General features: G+C 54.4%; 1 protein-coding gene across 1 annotated transcript in view; it reads left to right on the top strand.

Annotated features, from left to right (window-relative positions):
* vav3a (vav 3 guanine nucleotide exchange factor a) overlaps window positions 1–22,287 on the top strand; it is a 232,985-nt gene that overhangs the window by 142,284 nt on the left and 68,414 nt on the right. The window contains exons 16-18 of the mRNA XM_078219234.1: window positions 1,466–1,563; window positions 8,412–8,434; window positions 9,367–9,412. Of these exons, the coding sequence (XP_078075360.1) occupies window positions 1,466–1,563; window positions 8,412–8,434; window positions 9,367–9,412 (167 nt within the window). The remainder of the gene's footprint in view (window positions 1–1,465; window positions 1,564–8,411; window positions 8,435–9,366; window positions 9,413–22,287) is intronic.

Raw genomic sequence — 22,287 nt, 5'->3', positions numbered from 1 at the left:
GGATGAAGGGGCAGAGGGATTTTGGGATGAAGGGGCAGAGGGATTTTGGGATGAAGGGGCAGGAGGATTTTGAGATGAAGGGGCAGGAGGATTTTGAGATGAAGGGGCAGAGGGATTTTGGGATGAAGGGGCAGGAGGATTTTGAGATGAAGGGGCAGGAGGATTTTGGGATGAAGGGGCAGAGGGATTTTGGGATGAAGGGGCAGAGGGATTTTGGGATGAAGGGGCAGAGGGATTTTGGGATGAAGGGGCAGAGGGATTTTGGGATGAAGGGGCAGAGGGATTTTGGGATGAAGGGGCAGAGGGATTTTGGGATGAAGGGGCAGAGGGATTTTGGGATGAAGGGGCAGAGGGATTTTGGGATGAAGGGGCAGAGGGATTTTGGGATGAAGGGGCAGAGGGATTTTGGGATGAAGGGGCAGAGGGATTTTGGGATGAAGGGGCAGAGGGATTTTGGGATGAAGGGGCAGAGGGATTTTGGGATGAAGGGGCAGGAGGAGTTTGAGATGAAGGGGCAGAGGGATTTTGAGATGAAGGGGCAGGAGGATTTTGAGATGAAGGGGCAGAGGGATTTTGGGATGAAGGGGCAGGAGGATTTTGAGATGAAGGGGCAGAGGGATTTTGGGATGAAGGGGCAGGAGGATTTTGAGATGAAGGGGCAGAGGGATTTTGGGATGAAGGGGCAGAGGGATTTTGGGATGAAGGGGCAGAGGGATTTTGGGATGAAGGGGCAGAGGGATTTTGGGATGAAGGGGCAGAGGGATTTTGGGATGAAGGGGCAGAGGGATTTTGGGATGAAGGGGCAGAGGGATTTTGGGATGAAGGGGCAGAGGGATTTTGGGATGAAGGGGCAGAGGGATTTTGGGATGAAGGGGCAGAGGGATTTTGGGATGAAGGGGCAGAGGGATTTTGGGATGAAGGGGCAGAGGGATTTTGGGATGAAGGGGCAGAGGGATTTTGGGATGAAGGGGCAGAGGGATTTTGGGATGAAGGGGCAGAGGGATTTTGGGATGAAGGGGCAGGAGGAGTTTGAGATGAAGGGGCAGAGGGATTTTGAGATGAAGGGGCAGGAGGATTTTGAGATGAAGGGGCAGAGGGATTTTGGGATGAAGGGGCAGGAGGAGTTTGAGATGAAGGGGCAGAGGGATTTTGGGATGAAGGGGCAGAGGGATTTTGGGATGAAGGGGCAGGAGGATTTTGAGATGAAGGGGCAGGAGGATTTTGAGATGAAGGGGCAGAGGGATTTTGGGATGAAGGGGCAGGAGGATTTTGAGATGAAGGGGCAGAGGGATTTTGGGATGAAGGGGCAGAGGGATTTTGGGATGAAGGGGCAGGAGGATTTTGAGATGAAGGGGCAGAGGGATTTTGGGATGAAGGGGCAATAGGGATTTTGGGATGAAGGGGCAAGTTGTTGTTGTAAAGTTGCTGTTGCAAGCTCTGATTGTCGTTTGCGTTCTTCCTTCAGGGGGATATTTTTCCAGGGATATCTGTGTCCCAGGTGCGGAGCGGGAGCTCACAAGGAATGCTTAGGGCGAGTCGGTACTTGTGGCAAGGCCACGACAGGTAAAATACCTGAATGAACTTCATCAACAACTCACTGCAATCTCACTGGGAAAGCCAAATCTCCAAATGTATTCACCAATAACCTGCTCAATATCAGCTTGCTTTAACCAGTTATACAATTGCTTCAATCCCCGGCTGTTGAAGGAGGGAAGGGAGGAGATGCCAGGGTCACTGACTGGAATTCTCAAACCCTCTCTGGCCACAGGCAAGATGCCAGAGGATTGGAGCCTGCTAACATTGTCCCATTGTTAAAAGAGAGAGGTCAGGATAGACTGGGAAACGATCGACCAATCAGTCCAACCTCAGTGCTCGAGAAGATAATAGAAAACGTTGTAGTGTGGGGAGATCCACTGGGGGACGGGCGGCACGATGGCACGGTTAGCACTGCTGCCTCAGAGCGCCAGAGACCCAGGGTGGCACGGTGGCACAGTGGTTAACACTGCTGCCTCACAGCGCCAGGGACCCGGAGCAGCACGGGGGCACAGGGGCGCGGCACGGTGGCACAGGGGTGGCACGGCACAGGGGCGGCACAGTGGCACAGTGCTTAACACTGCTGCCTCACAGCGCCAGGTTAGCACAGTGATTAGCACTGCTGCTTCACAGCGCCAGGGACCCGGAGCAGCACGGTGGCACACTGGTTAGCACTGCTGCCTCACAGTGCCAGGGACCCGGGTTCAATTCCAGCCTCGGGTTGCTCTGTGTGGAATCTGCACATTCTCCTCGTGTCTGCATGGGTTTCCTCCGGGTGCTCTGGTTTCCTCCCACAGTCTGAAAGATGTGTGGGTTAGGTGCATTGGCCATGCTAAATTGCCCCTTAGTGTCCCGGGATCAGTAGGTTAGAAGGATTGGCGGCTCAATATGTTTCATTCTAACCGGCCCTTTACCTGCGTCTAGTTTGAAATTAACCGGGTGAAATTGCAGACAGGAAGACGCCAATATAAATGGCAGCTTCGGGCATGAATGTACCCCCAGCCCTTGGCAGCTCACCTCAGTAACTTTCAGGGATCTATGCACATGGACACCCAGATCCATCTGTTCATCCACACTACCAAGTATCTTACCATTAGCCCAGTACTCTGTATTCCTGTTACTCCTTCCAAAGTGAATCACTTCGCACTTTTCCACATTAAACTCCATTTTCCACTTCTCAGCCCAGCTCTGCAGCTTATCTATGTCCCTCTGTAACCTGCCATATGGTATGCTTGCCTTTGTAGGACGGGGTATCACGAGGGATCACGGGCTCAAGGTGAGAGGGGCAAAGTATAACTCAGATATTAGAGGGATGTTTTTTACACAGAGGGTGGTGGGGGCCTGGAATGCGCTGCCAAGTAGGGTGGTGGAGGCAGACACGCTGACATCGTTTAAGACTTACCTGGATAGTCACATGAGCAGTCTGGGAATGGAGGGATACAAACAATTGGTCTAGTTGGACCAATGAGCGGCACAGGCTTGGAGGGCCGAAGGGCCTGTTTCCTGTGCTGTACTGTTCTTTGTATCAATCCCCAAACTAATCCTCAAACTAATCCCACTGCCCCGCTCTCTCTCCCATAGCCCTGTATCAGTCCCCAAACTAATCTCACTGCCCCGCAGTGGGATTAGTTCCTGAAGGTTGTGATGAACCTGGTGAATAAGAAAAGAGAGGCGTACAGAAGGTTCAGAGAGCTAGGAGGTGTTAAGGATTTAGAGGAGTATACGGGATGTAGGAAGGAGCTTAAGAAGGAAATTAGGAGAGCGAGAAGGGGTCATGAGAAGACCTTGGCGGGTAAGATTAAGGAGAATCCCAAGGCTTTCTACAAATATGTCAAGAGTAAAAGGATGAGATGTGAAGGCATAGGACCCTTAAAAGGTGAAGGGGGAAAAGTTTGTGCGGAACCGTTAGAAATGGCGGAGGTGCTTAATGAATACTTTACCTCGGTATTCACGGTGGAAAGGGATCTGGGTGGTTGTACTGCTGGTTTGCGGTGGACAGAAAGGATCGAGCATGTGGACATAAAGAAAGAGGATGTGTTGGAACTATTGAATGGCATCAAGGTTGGTAAGTCGCCGGGACCGGATGGGATGTACCCCAGGTTACAGTGGGAGGCGAGGGAGGAGATTGCGGAGCCTTTGGCAATGATCTTTGCATCGTCGATGGAGACGGGAGAGGTTCCGGAGGATTGGAGGATTGCAGATGTGGTCCCTATATTCAAGAAAGGGAACAGGGACAGCCCGGGAAATTACCGACCGGTGAGTCTAACCTCAGTGGTTGGTAAGTTGATGGAGAGGATCCTGAGAGACAGGATTTATGATCATCTAGAGAAGTTTAGTATGATCAAAAGTAGTCAGCACGGCTTTGTCAAGGGCAGGTCGTGCCTTACGAGCCTGGTTGAGTTCTTTGAAAATGTGACCAAACACATTGACGAAGGAAGAGCGGTGGATGTGGTCTATATGGACTTCAGCAAGGCATTCGATAAGGTCCCCCATGCAAGACTTCTTGAGAAAGTGAGAGGGCATGGGATCCAAGGGGCTGTTGCCTTGTGGATCCAGAACTGGCTTGCCTGCAGAAGGCAGAGAGTGGCTGTGGAGGGGTCTTTCTCTGCATGGAGGTCAGTGACCAGTGGAGTGCCCCAGGGATCAGTTCTGGGACCCTTGCTGTTTGTCATTTTCATAAATGACCTGGATGAGGAAGTGGAGGGATGGGTTGGTAAGTTTGCTGACGACACCAAGGTAGGTGGTGTTGTGGATAGTTTGGAGGGATGTCAGAAGTTGCAGCGAGACATAGATAGAATGCAAGACTGGGCGGAGAAGTGGCAGATGGACTTCAACCCGGATAAGTGTGTAGTGATCCATTTTGGCAGATCCAATGGGATGAAGCAGCAGTATAATATGAAGGGTACCATTCTTAGCAGTGTAGAGGATCAGAAGGACTTTGGGGTCCGGGTCCATAGGACTCTTAAATCGGCCTCGCAGGTGGAGGATGCGGTCAAGAAGGCGTACGGTGTACTAGCCTTCATTAATTGAGGGATTGAGTTTAGGAGTCGGGAGATAATGCTGCAGCTTTATAGGACCCTGGTTAGACCCCACTTGGAGTACTGTGCGCAGTTCTGGTCACCTCATTCCAGGAAAGATGTTGAAGCCATTGAAAGGGTGCAGAGAAGATTTACAAGGATGTTGCCTGGATTGGGGGGCATGCCTTGTGAGGATAGGTTGAGGGAGCTTGGTCTCTTCTCCCTGGAGAGACGAAGGATGAGAGGTGACCTGATAGAGGTTTACAAGATGTTGAGAGGTCTGGATAGGGTAGACTCTCAGAGGCTATTTCCAAGGGCTGAAATGGTTGCTACGAGAGGACACAGGTTTAAGGTGCTGGGGGGTAGGTACAGAGGAGATGTCAGGGGTAAGTTTTTCACTCAGAGGGTGGTGGGTGAGTGGAATCGGCTGACGTCGGTGGTGGTGGAGGCAAACTCGTTGGGGTCTTTTAAGAGACTTCTGGATGAGTACATGGGATTTAATGGGATTGAGGGCTATAGATAGGCCTAGAGGTAGGGATATGATCGGCGCAACTTGTGGGCCGAAGGGCCTGTTTGTGCTGTGGCTTTCTATGTTCTATGTTCTATGTTCCCCGCTCTCTCCCTAAAGCCCTGTATCAATCCCCAAACTAATCCCACTATCCCGCTCTTTCCCCATAGCCCTGTACCAATCCCCAAACTAATCCCACTGCCCCGCTCTCACTCCGTAGCCCTGTATCAATCCCGAACTATTCCCACTGTCCCGCTCTCTCCCCATAGCCCTGTATCAATCCCGAACTAATCCCACTGCCCCGTTCTCTCCCCATAGTCCTGTATCAAGCCCCAGACTAATCCCACTGCCCTGCTCTCTCCCCATGGTTCTGTATCAATCCCGAACTAATCCCACTGCCCCGCTCTCTCCCCATAGCCCTGTACCAATCCCGAACTAATCCCACTGCCCCGCTCTCTGCCCATAGCCCTGTATCAATCCCCAAACTAATCCCACTGCCCCGCTCTCTCCCCATAGTCCTGTATCAAGCCCCAGACTAATGCCACTGCCCCGCTCTCTCCCCATAGCCCTGTATCAATCCCCAAACTAATCCCACTGCCCCGCTCTCTCGCCATAGCCCTGAATAAATCCCAAACTAATCCTACTGCCCCGCTCTCTCCCTATAGCCCTGTATCAATCCTGAACTACTCCCACAGTCCCGCTCTCTCTCCATAGCCCTGTATCAATCCCCAACTCATCCCACTGCCCAGCTCTCTCCCCATAGCCCCGTATCAATCCTGAACTAATCCCACTGCCCTGCTTTCTCCCCATAGCCCTGTATCAATCCCAAACCAATTCCACTGCCCCGCAGTCTCCCCATAGCCCTGTACCAATCCCCAAACTAATCGCACTGCCCCACTCTCTCTCCATGGCACTGTATCAATCCCCAAACTAATCCGGCTGCCCAGCGCTCTCCCCATAGCCCTGTATCAATCCCCAAAGTAACCCCACTGCTCCGCCCTCTCCCCATAGCCCTGTATCAATCCCAAACTAATACCACTGCCCCGCTCTCTCCCCATAGCCCTGTATCAATCCCCAAAGTAACCCCACTGCTCCGCCCTCTCCCCATAGCCCTGTATCAATCCCCAAACTAATCCCACTGCCTCGCTCTCTCCCCATAGCTCTGTATCAATCCCCAAACTAATCCCACTGCCCTGCTCTCTTCCCATAGCCCTGTATCAATTCCCAAACTAATCCCACTGCCCCACTCTCCCCCCCATGGCCCTGTATCATCCCAATCTGATCCCACTGCCCCGCTCTCTTCCCATAGCCCTGTATCAATTCCCAAACTAATCCCACTGCCCCGCTCTCTCCCCATAGCTCTGTATCAATCCCCAAACTAATCCCACTGCCCTGCTCTCTTCCCATAGCCCTGTATCAATTCCCAAACTAATCCCACTGCCCCGCTCTCTCCCCATGGCCCTGTATCAATCCCCAAACTAATCCCACTGCCCTGCTCTCTCCCCATGGCCCTGTATCAATCCCCAAACTAATCCCACTGCCCCGCTCTCTCCCCATGGCCCTGTATCAATTCCCAAACTAATCCCACTGCCCCGCTCTCTCCCCATGGCCCTGTATCAATCCCCAAACTAATCCCACTGCCCTGCTCTCTCCCCATGGCCCTGTATCAATCCCCAAACTAATCCCACTGCCCCGCTCTCTCCCCATAGCCCTGTATCAATCCCCAAACTAATCCCACTGCCCCGCTCTCTCCCCATAGCCCTGCATCAATCCCCAAACTAATCCCACTGCCCCCACTCTCTCCCCATAGCCCTGTATCAATCCCAAACTAATTCCACTGTTCCGCTCTCTCCCCATAGCCCTGTATCAATCCCAAAACTAATCCCACTGCCTGAGCACTCCATAGCCCTGTATCGATCCCAATCTAATCCCACTCCTCCGCTGTCTCCCCATAGTCCTGTATCAATCCCAAACTAATCCCAGTGCCCCACTCTCTCCCCATGGCCCTGTATCATCCCAAACTAATCTTACTGCCCCATTCCCTCTCCATAGCCCTGTATCAATCCCCAAACTAATCACACTACCCTGCTCTCTCCCCATAGCCCTATATCTATCCCCAAACTGATCCCACAGCCTTCCTCTCTCTCCATAGCCCTGTATCAATCCCCAAACTAATCACACTACCCTGCTCTCTCCCCATAGCCCTATATCTATCCCCAAACTGATCCCACAGCCTTCCTCTCTCCCCATAGCCCTGTATCAACCCCAAACTAATCCCACTGCCTCGCTCTCTCCCCAAAGCCCTGTATCGATCCCAAACTAATCCCACTGCCCCCGCTCTCTCCCCAAAGCCCTGTATCGATCCCAAACTAATCCCACTGCCCCGCTCTCTCCCCATAGCCCTGTACCAATCCCAAACTAATCCCACTGCCCCACTCTCTCCCCATAGCCCTGTATCGATCCCAAACTAATCCCACTGCCCCCGCTCTCTCCCCAAAGCCCTGTATCGATCCCAAACTAATCCCACTGCCCTGCTCTCTCCCCATAGCCCTGTACCAATCCCGAACTAATCCCACTGCCCCTGCTCTCTCCCCATGGCCCTGTATCATCCCAATCTAATCCCACTGCCACGCTCTCTCTAATCTCATTGGCTATTTTCTATTAAATCTCCTGTCAGGTGCTTTTCTTTCTGTGGTCACAAACTGTGTTCCCACTGTGGGGTCAGGATATTGTATCCGTCCCATCCTGTCTCTGTGACCGTTCTCTGAGAGTCCCGTACACTGCCCCTATCTCGAACTGTGAGTAACCTGTTTGATGTATTATTTATAACTTGTCAGTTTATTTCACGTTGTTCTTTTACAAAGCTCCAAATGCATTCGGGGAGTTTGAGTGCGAACGTTGTGAAGCTCAGGTTGTGATGTTATTGAGCTATGAAGCAACCTCTGGTGATGGTTTTCACTCTCAGAGATGTGAATTAGGGTGGATTAGGTTTCATGTGTTTGTCTGCAGTCAAATCCATTCTTTTCAAATTGGTTCCAGCCTTTGCATTGCTGTATTGAAGATTTAAATGGACAGTGAGTCTGACACAAACTAACACTGCCTCACGAGTTTCCAGATTGAGAGCACAGTCTGATCCCACTGCAGCCCAGTGACTTCCTGCTGTGTGGGAACGAGAGGAGGATCTGCACTCGAATGGGCCAACCAGACAGCAGCTTTGGTCTGATTGGCAAGCCAGGCTGTGGGTATAGTCTTCACTCACACAACATTTGCACAGAGCTGGCTGTGATTGAGGCAACAACTCACTGGCATCTGCTGCAGAACTTCACTAATAGCAATGTTTAATCTTGTTCCAGATTCCGGCAGAGTGAATCAGGGGGTAAGTGTTGCTGCACCTTCGTCACATGTGTCTGAGGTTGTGTATCTTCATGTGGGTGGTGTGTGTGTGTGTGTGTGGGGGGGTGGGGGTGGTGTGTGTGTGTGTGATTATGAGTGTATGTGTGTGTTTGTCTCTGTGTGATTATGCGCGTGTGTGTGATTATGCGTGTGTGTCTGTGTGTGATTGAGTGTGAGTATGTGTGTGTGTGCTTATGAGTTTATGTGCGTGTGTGTGAGTGTCTGTGTGTGAGGGTGTGTGTGAGTGTCTGTGTGTGTGAGTATGTGTGAGGGTGTGAGTGTGTGTGTGTGTGTGTGTGAGTATGTGTGTGTGTGTGTGTGAGTGTGTGTGATTCCTGGGATGGCGGGACTAATGTATGAGGAGAGACTAAGTCAGTTAGGACTGTATTCACTGAGTTCTCACGGAGACTTGTAAAATTCGAACAGGTCGAGACAAGGTAGATGCAGGGAGGATGTTCCCGATGGTGGGGGGAGTCCAGAACCAGGGGGTCACAGTCTGAGGATTCAGGGACGGAGGACAGGAGAAATGTCTTCACCCAAAGGGGGCTGAATGTGTGGAATTCACTGCCATCGAAAATAGTTGAGGCCAAAACATTGGTTGAATTCAAGAAGAAATTATATATTGCGCTTGGGGCTAAAGGGATCAAGGATTTGGGGGGAAGGGGGGATCAGGAGATTGAATTTGATGATGAGCCATGATCAAGATGAATGGTGAAGCTCGAAGGGCCGAATGGCCTACGCCTGTTTCCAGTTCTAGAAAACAAGAGAAGGATCTGGATTTGGGCGAAAGGTTGTGGGGGGGAAAGAGGCTTGTGTCGAGCAGAAACACCAGCACAGAGCAGTGGGGCCAAATGGCCTGTTTCGGTACTGTACATTCAGACTATTACTCTGTCTCCTTTCTGTTTCCGACTGCAGAGATGCTTCAATGGATACAAGAGCCAGAGCAGACACTCGGACCCAGGTGAGAACATCATTCCGAAAGATCAGCTGCCAATCACTCACTGTCTTTCTTATTGTTCCTCATGTGGTACTGAGGGAGTGCTGCACTGTCAGAGGGTCAGTACTGAGGGAGTGCCACACTGTCAGAGGATCAGTACTGAGGGAGTGCCGCACTGTCAGAGGATCAGTACTGAGGGAGTGCCGCACTGTCAGAGGGTCAGTACTGAGGGAGTGCCGCACTGCCAGATGGTCAGTACTGAGGGAGTGCCGCACTGTCAGAGGGTCAGTACTGAGGGAGTGCCGCACTGTCAGAGGGTCAGTACTGAGGGAGTGCCGCACTGTCAGAGGATCAGTACTGAGGGAGTGCCGCACTGTCAGAGGGTCAGTACTGAGGGAGTGCCGCACTGTCAGAGGATCAGTACTGAGGGAGTGCCGCACTGTCAGTGGGTCAGTACTGAGAGAGTGCCGCACTGTCAGAGGGTCAGTACTGAGGGAGTGCCGCACTGTCAGAGGGTCAGTACTGAGGGAGTGCTGCACTGTCAGAGGGTCAAAGAACAATACAGCACAGGAACAGGACCTTCGGCCCTCCAAGCCTGCACCGATCATGTGTTCCTAACTAGACCATCCATTTCTATCCCTCTATTCCCAGTCTGTTCATGTGGCTATCTCGATAAGTCTTAAATGATCCGAGCGTGTCTGCCTCAACCACCTTGCTTGGCAGTGCATTCCAGGCCCCCACCACCCTCTGTGTAAAATACGTCCCCCGCATATCTGTATTGAACCTTGCCCCCCTCACCTTGAACTTGTGACCCCTTGTGTTTGCCATTTCCGACCTGGGAAAGAGCTTCCAACTGTTCACCCTATCTATGCCCTTCATAATTTTATAAACTTCTATTAGGTCGCCCCTCAACCTCCGTCTTTCCAGGGAGAACAACCCTAGTTTAGTCAATCTCTCCTCACAGCTAAGACCCTCCATACCAGGCAACATCCTGGCAAACCTTTTCTGCACTTTCTCCAAAGCCTCCATGTCCTTCTGGTAGAGTGGCGACCAGAACTGGATGCAGTACTCCAAATGTGGCCCAACCAACATAGAACCATAGAAAATTACAGCTCAGAAACAGGCCTTTTGGCCCTTCTTGTCTGTGCCGAACCATTTTATGTCTAGTCCCACTGACCTGCACTTGGACCATATCCCTCCACACCCCTCTCATCCATGAACCCGTCCAAGTTTTTCTTAAATGTTAAAAGTGACCCCGCATTTACCACTTTATCCGGCAGCTCATTCCACACTCCCACCACTCTCTGCGTGAAGAAGCCCCCCATAATATTCCCTTTAAACTTTTCTCCTTTCACCCTTAACCCATGCCCTCTGGTTTTTTTCTCCCCTAGCCTCAGCAGAAAAAGCCTGCTTGCATTCACTCTATCTATACCCATCAAAATCTTAAACACCTCTATCAAATCTCCCCTCAATCTTCTACGCTCCAGGGAATAAAGTCCCAACCTATTCAATCTCTCTCTGTAACTCAGCTTCTCAACATTGTATATAACTGCAACATCATATGCCAACTTTTATACTCTATGCCCCGTCCAATAAAGGCAAGCATGCCATATGTCTTCTTCACCACCTTTAGAACATAGAACAGTACAGCACAGAACAGGCCCTTCGGCCCACGATGTTGTGCCGAGCTTTATCTGAAACCAAGATCAAGCTATCCCACTCCCTATCATCCTGGTGTGCTCCATGTGCCTATCCAATAACCGCTTAAATGTTCCAAAAGTGTCTGACTCCACTATCACTGCAGGCAGTCCATTCCACACCCCAACCACTCTCTGCGTAAAGAACCTACCTCTGATATCCTTCCTGTATCTCCCACCACGAACCCTATAGTTATGCCCCCTTGTAATAGCTCCATCCACCCGAGGAAATAGTCTTTGAACATTCACTCTATCTATCCCCTTCATCATTTTATAAACCTCTATTAAGTCTCCCCTCAGCCTCCTCCGTTCCAGAGAGAACAGCCCTCGCTCCCTCAACCTTTCCTCATAAGACCTACCCTCCAAACCAGGCAGCATCCTGGTAAATCTCCTCTGCACTCTTTCCAGCACTTCCACATCCTTCCTATAGTGAGGTGACCAGAACTGCACACAATACTCCAAATGTGGTCTCACCAAGGTCCTGTACAGTTGCAGCATAACCCCATGGCTCTTAAACTCCAACCCCCTGTTAATAAAAGCTAACACACTATAGGCCTTCTTCACAGCTCTATCCACTTGAGTGGCAACCTTTAGAGATCTGTGGATATGGACCCCAAGATCTCTCTGTTCCTCCACAGTCTTCAGGACCCTACCTTTGACTCTGTAATCCACATTTAAATTAGTCCTACCAAAATGAATCACCTCACATTTATCAGGGTTAAACTCCATTTGCCATTTTTCAGCCCAGCTTTGCATCCTATCTATGTCTCTTTGCAGCCTACTTCAGCCCTCCACCTCATCCACTACTCCACCAATCTTGGTGTCATCAGCAAATTTACTGATCCACCCTTCAGCCCCCTCCTCTAAGTCATTAATAAAAATCACAAAGAGCAGAGGACCAAGCACTGATCCCTGCGGCACTCCGCTAGCAACCTGCCTCCAATCCAAAAATTTTCCATCGACCACCACCCTCTGTCTTCGATCAGACAGCCAGTTACTATCCAATCGGCCAACTTTCCCTCTATCCCACACCTCCTCACTTTCATCATAAGCCGACCATGGGGGACCTTATCAAACGCCTTACTAAAATCCATGTATATGACATCAAACTGCCCTACCTTCATCAACACACTTAGTTACCTCCTCAAAAAATTCTATTAAATTTGTGAGGCATGACTTGCCCTTCACGAATCCATGCTGACTATCCCGGATTAATCCACATCTTTCTAAATGGTCGTAAATCCCACCTCTAAGGACCTTTTCCATCAATTTACCAACCACCGAAGTAAGACTAACCGGTCTATAATTACCAGGGTCATTTCTATTCCCTTTCTTAAACAGAGGAACAACATTCGCCATTCTCCAGTCCTCTGGCACCATCCCCGTGGACAGCGAGGACCCAAAGATCAAAGCCAAAGGCTCTGCAATCTCATCCCTTGCCTCCCAAAGAATCCTAGGATACATTTCATCAGGCCCAGGGGACTTATCGACCTTCAGTTTATTCAAAACTGCCAGGACATCCTCCCTCCGAACATCTATTTCCTCCAGCCTATTAGCCTGTAACACCTTCTCTTCCTCAAAAACATGGCCCCTCTCCTTGGTGAACACTGAAGAAATGTATTCATTCATCACCTCGCCTATCTCTACTGACTCCATACACAAGTTCCCACTACTGTCCTTGACCGGCCCTAACCTCACCCTGGTCATTCTTTTATTCCTCACATAAGAGTAAAAAGCCTTGGGGTTTTCCTTGATCCGACCCGCCAAGGACTTCTCATGTCCCCTCCTCGCTCTCCTAAGCCCCTTTTTCAGCTCATTCCTTGCTAACTTGTAACCCTCGATCGAGCCATCTGAACCTTGTTTCCTCATCCCTACATAAGCTTCCCTCTTCCTTTTCACAAGACATTCCACCTCTTTCGTGAACCATGGTTCCCTCACTCGGCCATTTCCTCCCTGCCTGACAGGGACATACCTATCAAGGACACCCAGTATTTGTTCCTTGAAAAAGTTCCACTTTTCATTAGTTCCTTTCCCTGACAGTTTCTGTTCCCAACTTATGCCCCCTAATTCTTGCCTAATTGCCTCATAATTACCTCTTCCCCAATTGTAAACCTTGCCCTGCCGTACGGCCCTATCCCTCTCCATTGCAAAAACAAAAGACACCGAATTGTGGTCGCTATCTCCAAAGTGCTCCCCCACAACCAAATCTAACACTTGGCCCGGTTCATTTCCCAGTACCAAATCCAATGTGGCCTCACCTCTTGTCGGCCTATCCGCATATTGTGTCAGGAAACCCTCCTGTACACACTGCACAAAAACTGCCCCATCCGAACTATTTGACCTACAAAGGTTCCAATCAATATTTGGAAAGTTAAAGTCCCCCATGACAACTACCCTGTGACCCCCACACATATCCATAATCTGCTTAGCAATTTCTTCCTCCACATCTCTATTACTATTTGGGAGCCTATAGTAAACTCCTAACAACGTGACCGCTCCTTTCCTATTTCTAACCTCAGCCCATATTACCTCAGTGTGCAGATCCCCCTCGAAGTGCCTTTCCGCAGCCGTTAAACTATCCTTGATTAACAATGCCACTCCTCCACCTCTTTTACCAGCTTCCCTACACTTAGTGAAACATCTATACCCCGGAACGTCCAACAACCATTCCTGTCCTTGTTCTACCCACGTCTCCGTAATGGCCACAACATCGTAGTCCCAAGTACCAATCCACGCCCCAAGTTCATCTACCTTGTTCCGGATGCTCTTTGCATTGAAGTAGACACACTTCAACCCACCTTCCTGTCGACTGATACCCACCCTTGACCCTGATACCTTCCCCAATACCTCACCACCCTCACTGACTTCTTTGCCACCTGTGCTGCCACCTTTAAGGATCTGTGGACTTGTACACCCAGGTCCCTCTGTGTGTCTATACTCCTGATGGTTCTGCCATTTATTGTATAGCTCCCCCCTTACATTAGATCTACCAAAATGCATCACTTCGCATTTATCTGGATTAAATTCCATCTGCCATTTCTCCGCCCAATTTTCCAGCCTATCGATATCCTGCTGTATTCTCTGACAATGTTCCGCTTTCCGCACTATCCGCAACTCCAGCAATCTTTGTGTCGTCCGCAAACTTACTAATCAGACCAGCTACATCTTCCTCCAAATCATTTATATATATCACAAACAGCAGAGGTCCCAGTACAGAGCCCTGTGGAACTCCACCAGTAAGAAGTCTCACAACACCAGGTTAAAGTCCAACAGGTTTATTTGGTAGCAAATACCATAAGCTTTCGGAGCACTGCTCCTTCATCAGATGGAGTGGACGGAGCATTGCTCCGAAAGCTTATGGTTTTTGCTACCAAATAAACCTGTTGGACTTTAACCTGGTGTTGTGAGACTTCTTACTGTGCTTACCCCAGTCCAACGCTGGCATCTCCACTTCTATGGCCAAGCCAGTTCTGTACCCATCTAGCTAGTTCACCTTTGATCCCGTGAGATTCAACCTTTTGCACCAGCCTGCCATGAGGGACCTTGTCAAACGCTTTACTAAAATCTATATAGACTACATCCGCGGCCCTTCCCTCGTCAATCATTTTTGTCCCCTCCTCAAAAAACTCAACCAAATTTGTGAGGCATGACCTCCCTCGTACAAAACCATGTTGTCTATTTCAAATGAGATTATTCAGTTCTAAATGTGTATAGATCCTATCTCTAAGAATCTTCTCCAACAATTTCCCCACCACGGACGTCAAGCTCACCGGCCTATAATTACCCGGGTTATCCTTCCTACCCTTCTTAAATAACGGGACCACATTTGCTATCCTCCAATCCTCTGTGACCTCACCTGTGTCCAATGAAGAAACAAAGATTTCTGTTCGAGGCCCAGCAATTTCACCTCTTGTCTCTCTCAGTAATCTAGCACAGATGCCATCTGGCCCTGGGGATTTGTCTACCTTAATGCTTCCTAAAACACCTAACACTTCCTCCCTTGCAATTGCGATTTGTTCCAATGGGCGAACACATCCCTCTGAGACACTACCAATTAACGTGTCCCTCTCCTTTGTGAATACTGATGCAAAGTATTCATTTAGGATCTCACCGACTTCCTTGGGTTCTAAGCATAATTCCCCTCCTTTGTTCTTGAGAGGTCCGACTCTTTCTCTGACAACCCTCTTATTTCTAACGTATGGATAAAATGTCTTGGGATTCTCCTTAATCCTGTCTGCCGAGGACATTTTGTGACCCCTTTTTGCCCTTCTAACTCCCTGTTTGAGTTCTTTTCAACTTTCTCTGTATTCCTCCAGTGCTCCATCTGTTTCTAGCTGCCTGGACCTCATGTATGCCTCTTTTTTCTTTTTGATTAGACCCACAATTTCTCTGGTTATCCACGGCTCTCGAATCCTACCTTTCCTATCCTTCCTCTTTACAGGCACATGCCTGTCCTGCACTCCTATCAACTGCTCCTTAAAAGACTCCCACATGCCAGATGTGGATTTACCCTCGAACAGCCTCTCCCAATCAACAGCCACCAAATCCTGCATAATCCGGCTGTAGTTAGCTTTCCCCCAATTCAGTACCTTACCCATAGGACAACACTCATCCTTTTCCATGACTATCCGAAAGTTTACAGAATTGTGGTCACTGTTCGCCACATGTTCCCCCACTGAAACTTTGACGACCTGACCGTGCTCATTCCCCAGTACTAGATCCAGTATAGCCCCCTCTCTAGTTGGACTATCAACATTTGTTCCAAAGAACCTTCCTGGACACATTTTACAAATTCCTCCCTGTCCAGGCCCCCAGCCCTAAGGGATTTCCAGTCTATACCAGGGAAATTAAAGTCTCCCACTACAACAACCCTATTTTTTCTGCACCTGTCCAGAATCTCCTTACATATCCGTTCCTCAACTTCCCGTGGGCTGTTGGAAGGCCTGTAGTATACCCCCAGCATAGTGACTGTGCCCTTCCTGTTTCTGAGCTCTACCCACAGTGTCTCGTTACATGATCCTTCTAAATTGTCCACCCTCTGTACCGCTGTAATATGCTCCCTAACCAGTATTGCTACTCCCCCACCTCTCCTAGCCCTTCCTCTGTCTTGCCTAAAACACTTATACCCCGGAATATTCAGCTGCCAGTCCTGCCCTTCTTTTAACCAAGTCTCCGTCACTGCAACCACATCCAGGTTCCGCGCAAGCATTAAGGCTCTAAGCTCGTCTGTCTTGCCCGTTACGCTCCTTGCATTGAAGCAGATGCACTCCAGACCTCCAGGCCCACTGAGGTCATCCTCCCCCAGAATGCTCTTCCTCTTAGCTAGCCTTGTCTTGGCTCCCAGCTCGTCCCCAGTCTCTACGCTTGCTGGCCTATTGTTCTGATCCCCACCCCTCTGCCACATTAGTTTAAACCCACTCGAACAACACAAGCAAACCTCCCAGCCAGGATATTGGTGCCCCTCCAGTTCAGGTGTAACCCGTCCTTCTTGTATAGGTCCCATCCTCCCTGGAAGACTTCCCAGTGATCCACGAATCTGAAACCCTCCCTCCTGCACCAGTTCTTTAGCCACGTGTTGAGCTGCACCATCCCCCTGTTCTGAGCCTCACTAGCACGTGGCACGGGGAGTAATCCAGAGATCGCTACCCTAGAGGTCCTGCTTTTTAGCCGACTACCCAACTCCCTGAATTGCTCTCGCAGGACCTCCCTGCAAGGTCAGTACTGAGGGAGTGCTGCCCTGTCAGAGGGTCAGTCCTGAGGGAGTGCCGCGCTGTCAGAGGGTCAGTAGTGAGGGAGTGCTGCACAGTCAGAGGGTCAGTGCTGAGGGAGTGCTGCACTGTCAGAGGGTCAGTCCTGAGGGAGTGCCGCGCTGTCAGAGGGTCAGTAGTGAGGGAGTGCTGCACAGTCAGAGGGTCAGTGCTGAGGGAGTGCTGCACTGTCAGAGGGTCAGTCCTGAGGGAGTGCCGCGCTGTCAGAGGGTCAGTACTGAGGGAGTGCCGCACTGTCAGAGGGTCAGTAGTGAGGGAGTGCTGCACAGTCAGAGGGTCAGTGCTGAGGGAGTGCCACAGTGTCAGAGGGTCAGTACTGAGGGAGTGCTGCACTGTTAGAGGGTCAGTACTGAGGGAGTGCCGCACTGTCAGAGGGTCAGTACTGAGGGAGTGCTGCACTGTCAGAGGGTCAGTCCTGAGGGAGTGCCGCGCTGTCAGAGGGTCAGTACTGAGGGAGTGCCGCACTGTCAGAGGGTCAGTCCTGAGGGAGTGCCGCGCTGTCAGAGGGTCAGTACTGAGGGAGTGCCGCACTGTCAGAGGGTCAGTAGTGAGGGAGTGCTGCACAGTCAGAGGGTCAGTGCTGAGGGAGTGCCACAGTGTCAGAGGGTCAGTACTGAGGGAGTGCTGCACTGTTAGAGGGTCAGTACTGAGGGAGTGCCGCACTGTCAGAGGGTCAGTACTGAGGGAGTGCCGCACTGTCAGAGGGTCAGTGATGGAAACATGATTGCACTCAATGGCTTCATTAGTGTAGTTTTGGGAGGGAAGCTGCTTTCCTTTCACAGTCTGGGTCTCAATGTGACAATCCCACACTAATGTGGGTCGCTATTAACCTCCCCGAGGGTTCTTGTGAAGCATTCGGTTGTATTGAGGTTTGTACCCGTGGATTCTCGGGTTTTTAGTCTGTGTCTCTCCACCAGTGCACAAACATTGATTGACCTTTTTGTTCAGATCAAGCGTGTTTCTGTCAGCCTGGACCGAGTGTTGCTGTGGGGGCCAAGAATTGATTCAATCTGTAATTGAGTTGTTTTTTGGAACAAGCAGGGAGATGGTTCAGCGGCTGCCCCGCCCACTCTGGGTCAGTGCGGCTGCCCCGCCCACTCTGGGTCAGCACGGCTGCCCCGCCCACTCTGGGTCAGCACGGCTGCCCCGCCCACTCTGGGTCAGCACGGCTGCCCCGCCCACTCTGGGTCAGCGCGGCTGCCCCGCCCACTCTGGGCCAGCGTGGCTGCCCCACCCACTCTGGGCCAGCCGGCCTGCCCCACCCACACTGGGCCAGCCGGGCTGCCCCGCCCACTCTGGGTCAGCACGGCTGCCCCGCCCACTCTGGGTCAGCACGGCTGCCCCGCCCACTCTGGGTCAGCGTGGCTGCCCCGCCCACTTTGGGCCAGCGTGGCTGCCCCACCCACTCTGGGCCAGCCGGCCTGCCCCGCCCACACTGGGTCAGCGCGGTTGCCCCGCCCACACTGGGTCAGCGCGGCTGCCCCGCCCACTCTGGGTGAGCGCGGCTGCCCCGCCCACTCTGGGCCAGCGCGGCTGCCCCGCCCACTCTGGGTCAGCGTGGCTTCCCCGCCCACTCTGGGTCAGCGTGGCTGCCCCGCCCACTTTGGGCCAGCGTGGCTGCCCCACCCACTCTGGGTCAGCGCGGCTGCCCCGCCCACTCTGGGCCAGCCGGCCAGCCCCGCCCACTCTGGGCCAGCCGGCCAGCCCCGCCCACTCTGGGTCAGCGCGGCTGCCCCGCCCACTCTGGGTCAGCGCGGCTGCCCCGCCCACTCTGGGTCAGCGCGGCTGCCCCGCCCACTCTGGGTCAGCGCGGCTGCCCCGCACACTCTGGGTCAGCGCGGCTGCCCCGCCCACTCTGGGTCAGCGCGGCTGCCCCGCCCACTCTGGGTCAGCGCGGCTGCCCCGCCCACTCTGGGTCAGCGCGGCTGCCCCGCCCACTCTGGGCCAGCCGGCCTGCCCCGCCCACTCTGGGTCAGCGCGGCTGCCCCGCCCACTCTGGGCCAGCCGGCCTGCCCTGCCCACTCTGGGTCAGCGCGGCTGACCAGTGAGGGAGGCCTGGTAGTCCCCGGGCATGAAGGGGCATTTGCCCCTTTTCCCATCAGAGATCCACCACGTCTATATTCACATTAATCCACCTGAGCTGCCAATCACCCATCAAACTCAAAATTCAGGCTTGCTGGAGTAAGATAGGGAGCAATTTGCACTGATCTAGTATCTTTAACGCCTCGAAAGGCTGAATGGCCTCCTCCTGCTTGGATGTTTAGCATGGTAAAACACCCCAGTGTGATTCACAGGCAACTCCTTCAAGCCACAACACCAAGGTAATTGGACAGGTGACAAAACGCTTTGGTCAAAGACAGATTTTGAGGAACATCTTAAAGGGGGAGAAGGGGAATAGATTTCTGGAGGGAATTCCAGAACTTATTTCCCTGGAAGCTGCAGGCACGTTTGCCAGTTTGGGAGTGAATAAGGAATGAATTCCACACGCCCTCCCACAGCGCCGGCCCATTATTTAATCTCAGTAACCGTCAGCTAAACAGTCTGCCGACTTTCACAATTCGTTCTCGCGTGTTGACACTTGTGGTTTTCTTCAGTTAGTGTGAGAGTTTACTCACAGTCAGGCAGGCATTCAGTCACGGTTCGACAGGTTGGGCTCAGGAGATTACATCTCTCTTTTTCAATCATGTTTTGACTCAAAGAACAAAAAATAAAGGCTTTGTTTTTCCGAACAAAGTTTCCCAAGATTGGTACCAATTTGAGAGATGGGACACAGAAAAGGAGCAGGCCATTCAGCCCCTCCAGTCTATCCCACCATTCAGCCAGATCATGGCTGACTTGTGACCTTTGCCCCATATCCCTTCATCCTTTTGGACATCACAAATCATCAGTCTCAGATATCAAATCAGCAATCAGTGTCCAATCGCATTCTGATTTCTCGAAGAGAGTTCCAAACTGTTATCACACTTTGTGCTCAGCTGTTGTTGAGTGGTACTCACGGGACGTCTGGCCCCAATTCACAGACTATCCTTCTGCGATCCTCCGACCAATGGGAACAGTTTATTTTTAACAAACTCACCTGTTCCACTCAATATCTTTAAAACTTCAATCACCCCTCCCTGAACCTTCCAAATTCCACCCAGTACAATCTCACCTTGTTACCCTTGTGTCCAGGAATCATCCTGGTAAAACCTGTTCTGCGCTCCCCGCAAGGCCAGGATATCCACCTGAAAGGATAGCACTCAGAACCGTTCACAATTCTCCAACTGTGGGTCTAACCAGGGCTTTCTGTAACTGAAACTCCCTGACCCCCCAAATTCCCCTGACATTACCCCCCACCCCACCGCCCTCACCCCCCCGCCCTCACCCCCCGCCCTCACCCCCCCGCCCTCACCCCCCGCCCTCACCACCCGCCCTCACCCCCCGCCCTCACCCCCCCGCCCTCACCCCCCGCCCTCACCCCCCCGCCCTCACCCCCCGCCCTCACCCCCCCGCCCTCACCCCCCCGCCCTCACCCCCCCGCCCTCACCCCCCCGCCCTCACCCCCCCGCCCTCACCCCCCCGCCCTCACCCCCCCGCCCTCACCCCCCCGCCCTCACCCCCCCGCCCTCACCCCCCCGCCCTCACCCCCCCGCCCTCACCCCCCGCCCTCACCCTCCCGCCCTCACCCCCCCGCCCTCACCCCCCCGCCCTCACCCCCCCGCCCTCACCCCCCCGCCCTCACCCCCCCGCCCTCACCCCCCCCGCCCTCACCCCCCCGCCCTCACACCCCCGCCCTCACACCCCCGCCCTCACACCCCCGCCCTCACACCCCCGCCCTCACCCCCCCGCCCTCACCCCCCCGCCCTCACCCCCCCGCCCTCACCCCCCCGCCCTCACCCCCCCGCCCTCACCCCCCCGCCCTCACCCCCCCGCCCTCACCCCCCCGCCCTCACCCCCCCGCCCTCACCCCCCCGCCCTCACCCCCCGCCCTCACCCCCCCGCCCTCACCCCCCCGCCCTCACCCCCCCGCCCTCACCCCCCCGCCCTCACCCCCCCGCCCTCACCCCCCCGCCCTCACCCCCCCGCCCTCACCCCCCCGCCCTCACCCCCCCGCCCTCACCCCCCCGCCCTCACCCCCCCGCCCTCACCCCCCCGCCCTCACCCCCCCGCCCTCACCCCCCCGCCCTCACCCCCCCGCCCTCACCCACCCGCCCTCACCCCCCCGCCCTCAACCCCCCCGCCCTCACCCCCCCCGCCCTCACCCCCCCGCCCTCACCCCCCCGCCCTCACCCCCCCGCCCTCACCCCCCCGCCCTCACCCCCCCGCCCTCACCCCCCCGCCCTCACCCCCCCGCCCTCACCCCCCCGCCCTCACTCCCCCGCCCTCACCCCCCCGCCCTCAACCACCCCCCCGCCCTCAACCACCCCCCCGCCCTCAACCACCCCCCCGCCCTCAACCACCCCCCCGCCCTCAACCACCCGCCCCGCCCTCAACCACCCGCCCCGCCCTCAACCACCCGCCCCGCCCTCACCCACCCCCCGCCCTCACCCACCCCCCGCCCTCACCCACCCCCCGCCCCCACCCCCACCCCGCCCTCACCCACCCCCCGCCCTCACCCCCCCGCCCTCACACCCCCCTTGCCTTCACCCACCCCCTGCCCTCACCCCCACCCAGCCCTCACCCCCCCGCCCCCCCCGCCCTCGCCCCCTCACCCCCCCGCCCTCACCCACCCCCGCCACCCTCACCCACCCCCCCGCCCACCCACCCTCACCCACCCCCCCGCCCTCACGCACCCCCCCCGCCCTCACCCCCCGGCCCTCACCCCCCGGCCCTCACCCCCCCCTCACCCCACCCCGCCCTCACCCACCCGCCCCGCCCTCACCCACCCCCTGCCCTCACCCCCACCCCACCCTCACCCACCCCCCCGCCCTCACCCACCCCCTGCCCCCACCCCCACCCCTCCCTCAACCACCCCCCCACCCTCACCCACCCCCCCGCCCTCACCCCCACCCAGCCCTCACCCCCCCGCCCCCCACGCCCTCACCCACCCCCCGCCCTCACCCCCTCACCCCCCCGCCCTCACCCACCCCCGCCACCCTCACCCGCCCCCCCGCCCTCACCCACCCCCCGCCTTCACCCCCCCGCCTTCACCCCCCCGCCTTCACCCCCCCGCCCTCACCCCCCCGCCCTCACCCCCCCGCCCTCACCCCCCCGCCCTCACCCCCCCGCCCTCACCCCCCCGCCCTCACCCCCCGCCCTCACCCCCCCGCCCTCACCCATCCGCCGCCCTCACCCATCCGCCGCCCTCACCCATCCGCCGCCCTCACCCATCCGCCGCCCTCACCCATCCGCCGCCCTCACCCATCCGCCGCCCTCACCCATCCGCCGCCCTCACCCATCCGCCGCCCTCACCCATCCGCCGCCCTCACCCATCCGCCGCCCTCACCCATCCGCC

The sequence above is a fragment of the Mustelus asterias genome, chromosome 8 (assembly GCF_964213995.1).
Source record: "Mustelus asterias chromosome 8, sMusAst1.hap1.1, whole genome shotgun sequence".
Taxonomy (NCBI): Eukaryota; Metazoa; Chordata; class Chondrichthyes; order Carcharhiniformes; family Triakidae; genus Mustelus; species Mustelus asterias.
The sequence above is the reverse complement of the archived record's forward strand: the minus strand, read 5'-3'. Positions and strand labels throughout refer to the sequence as shown.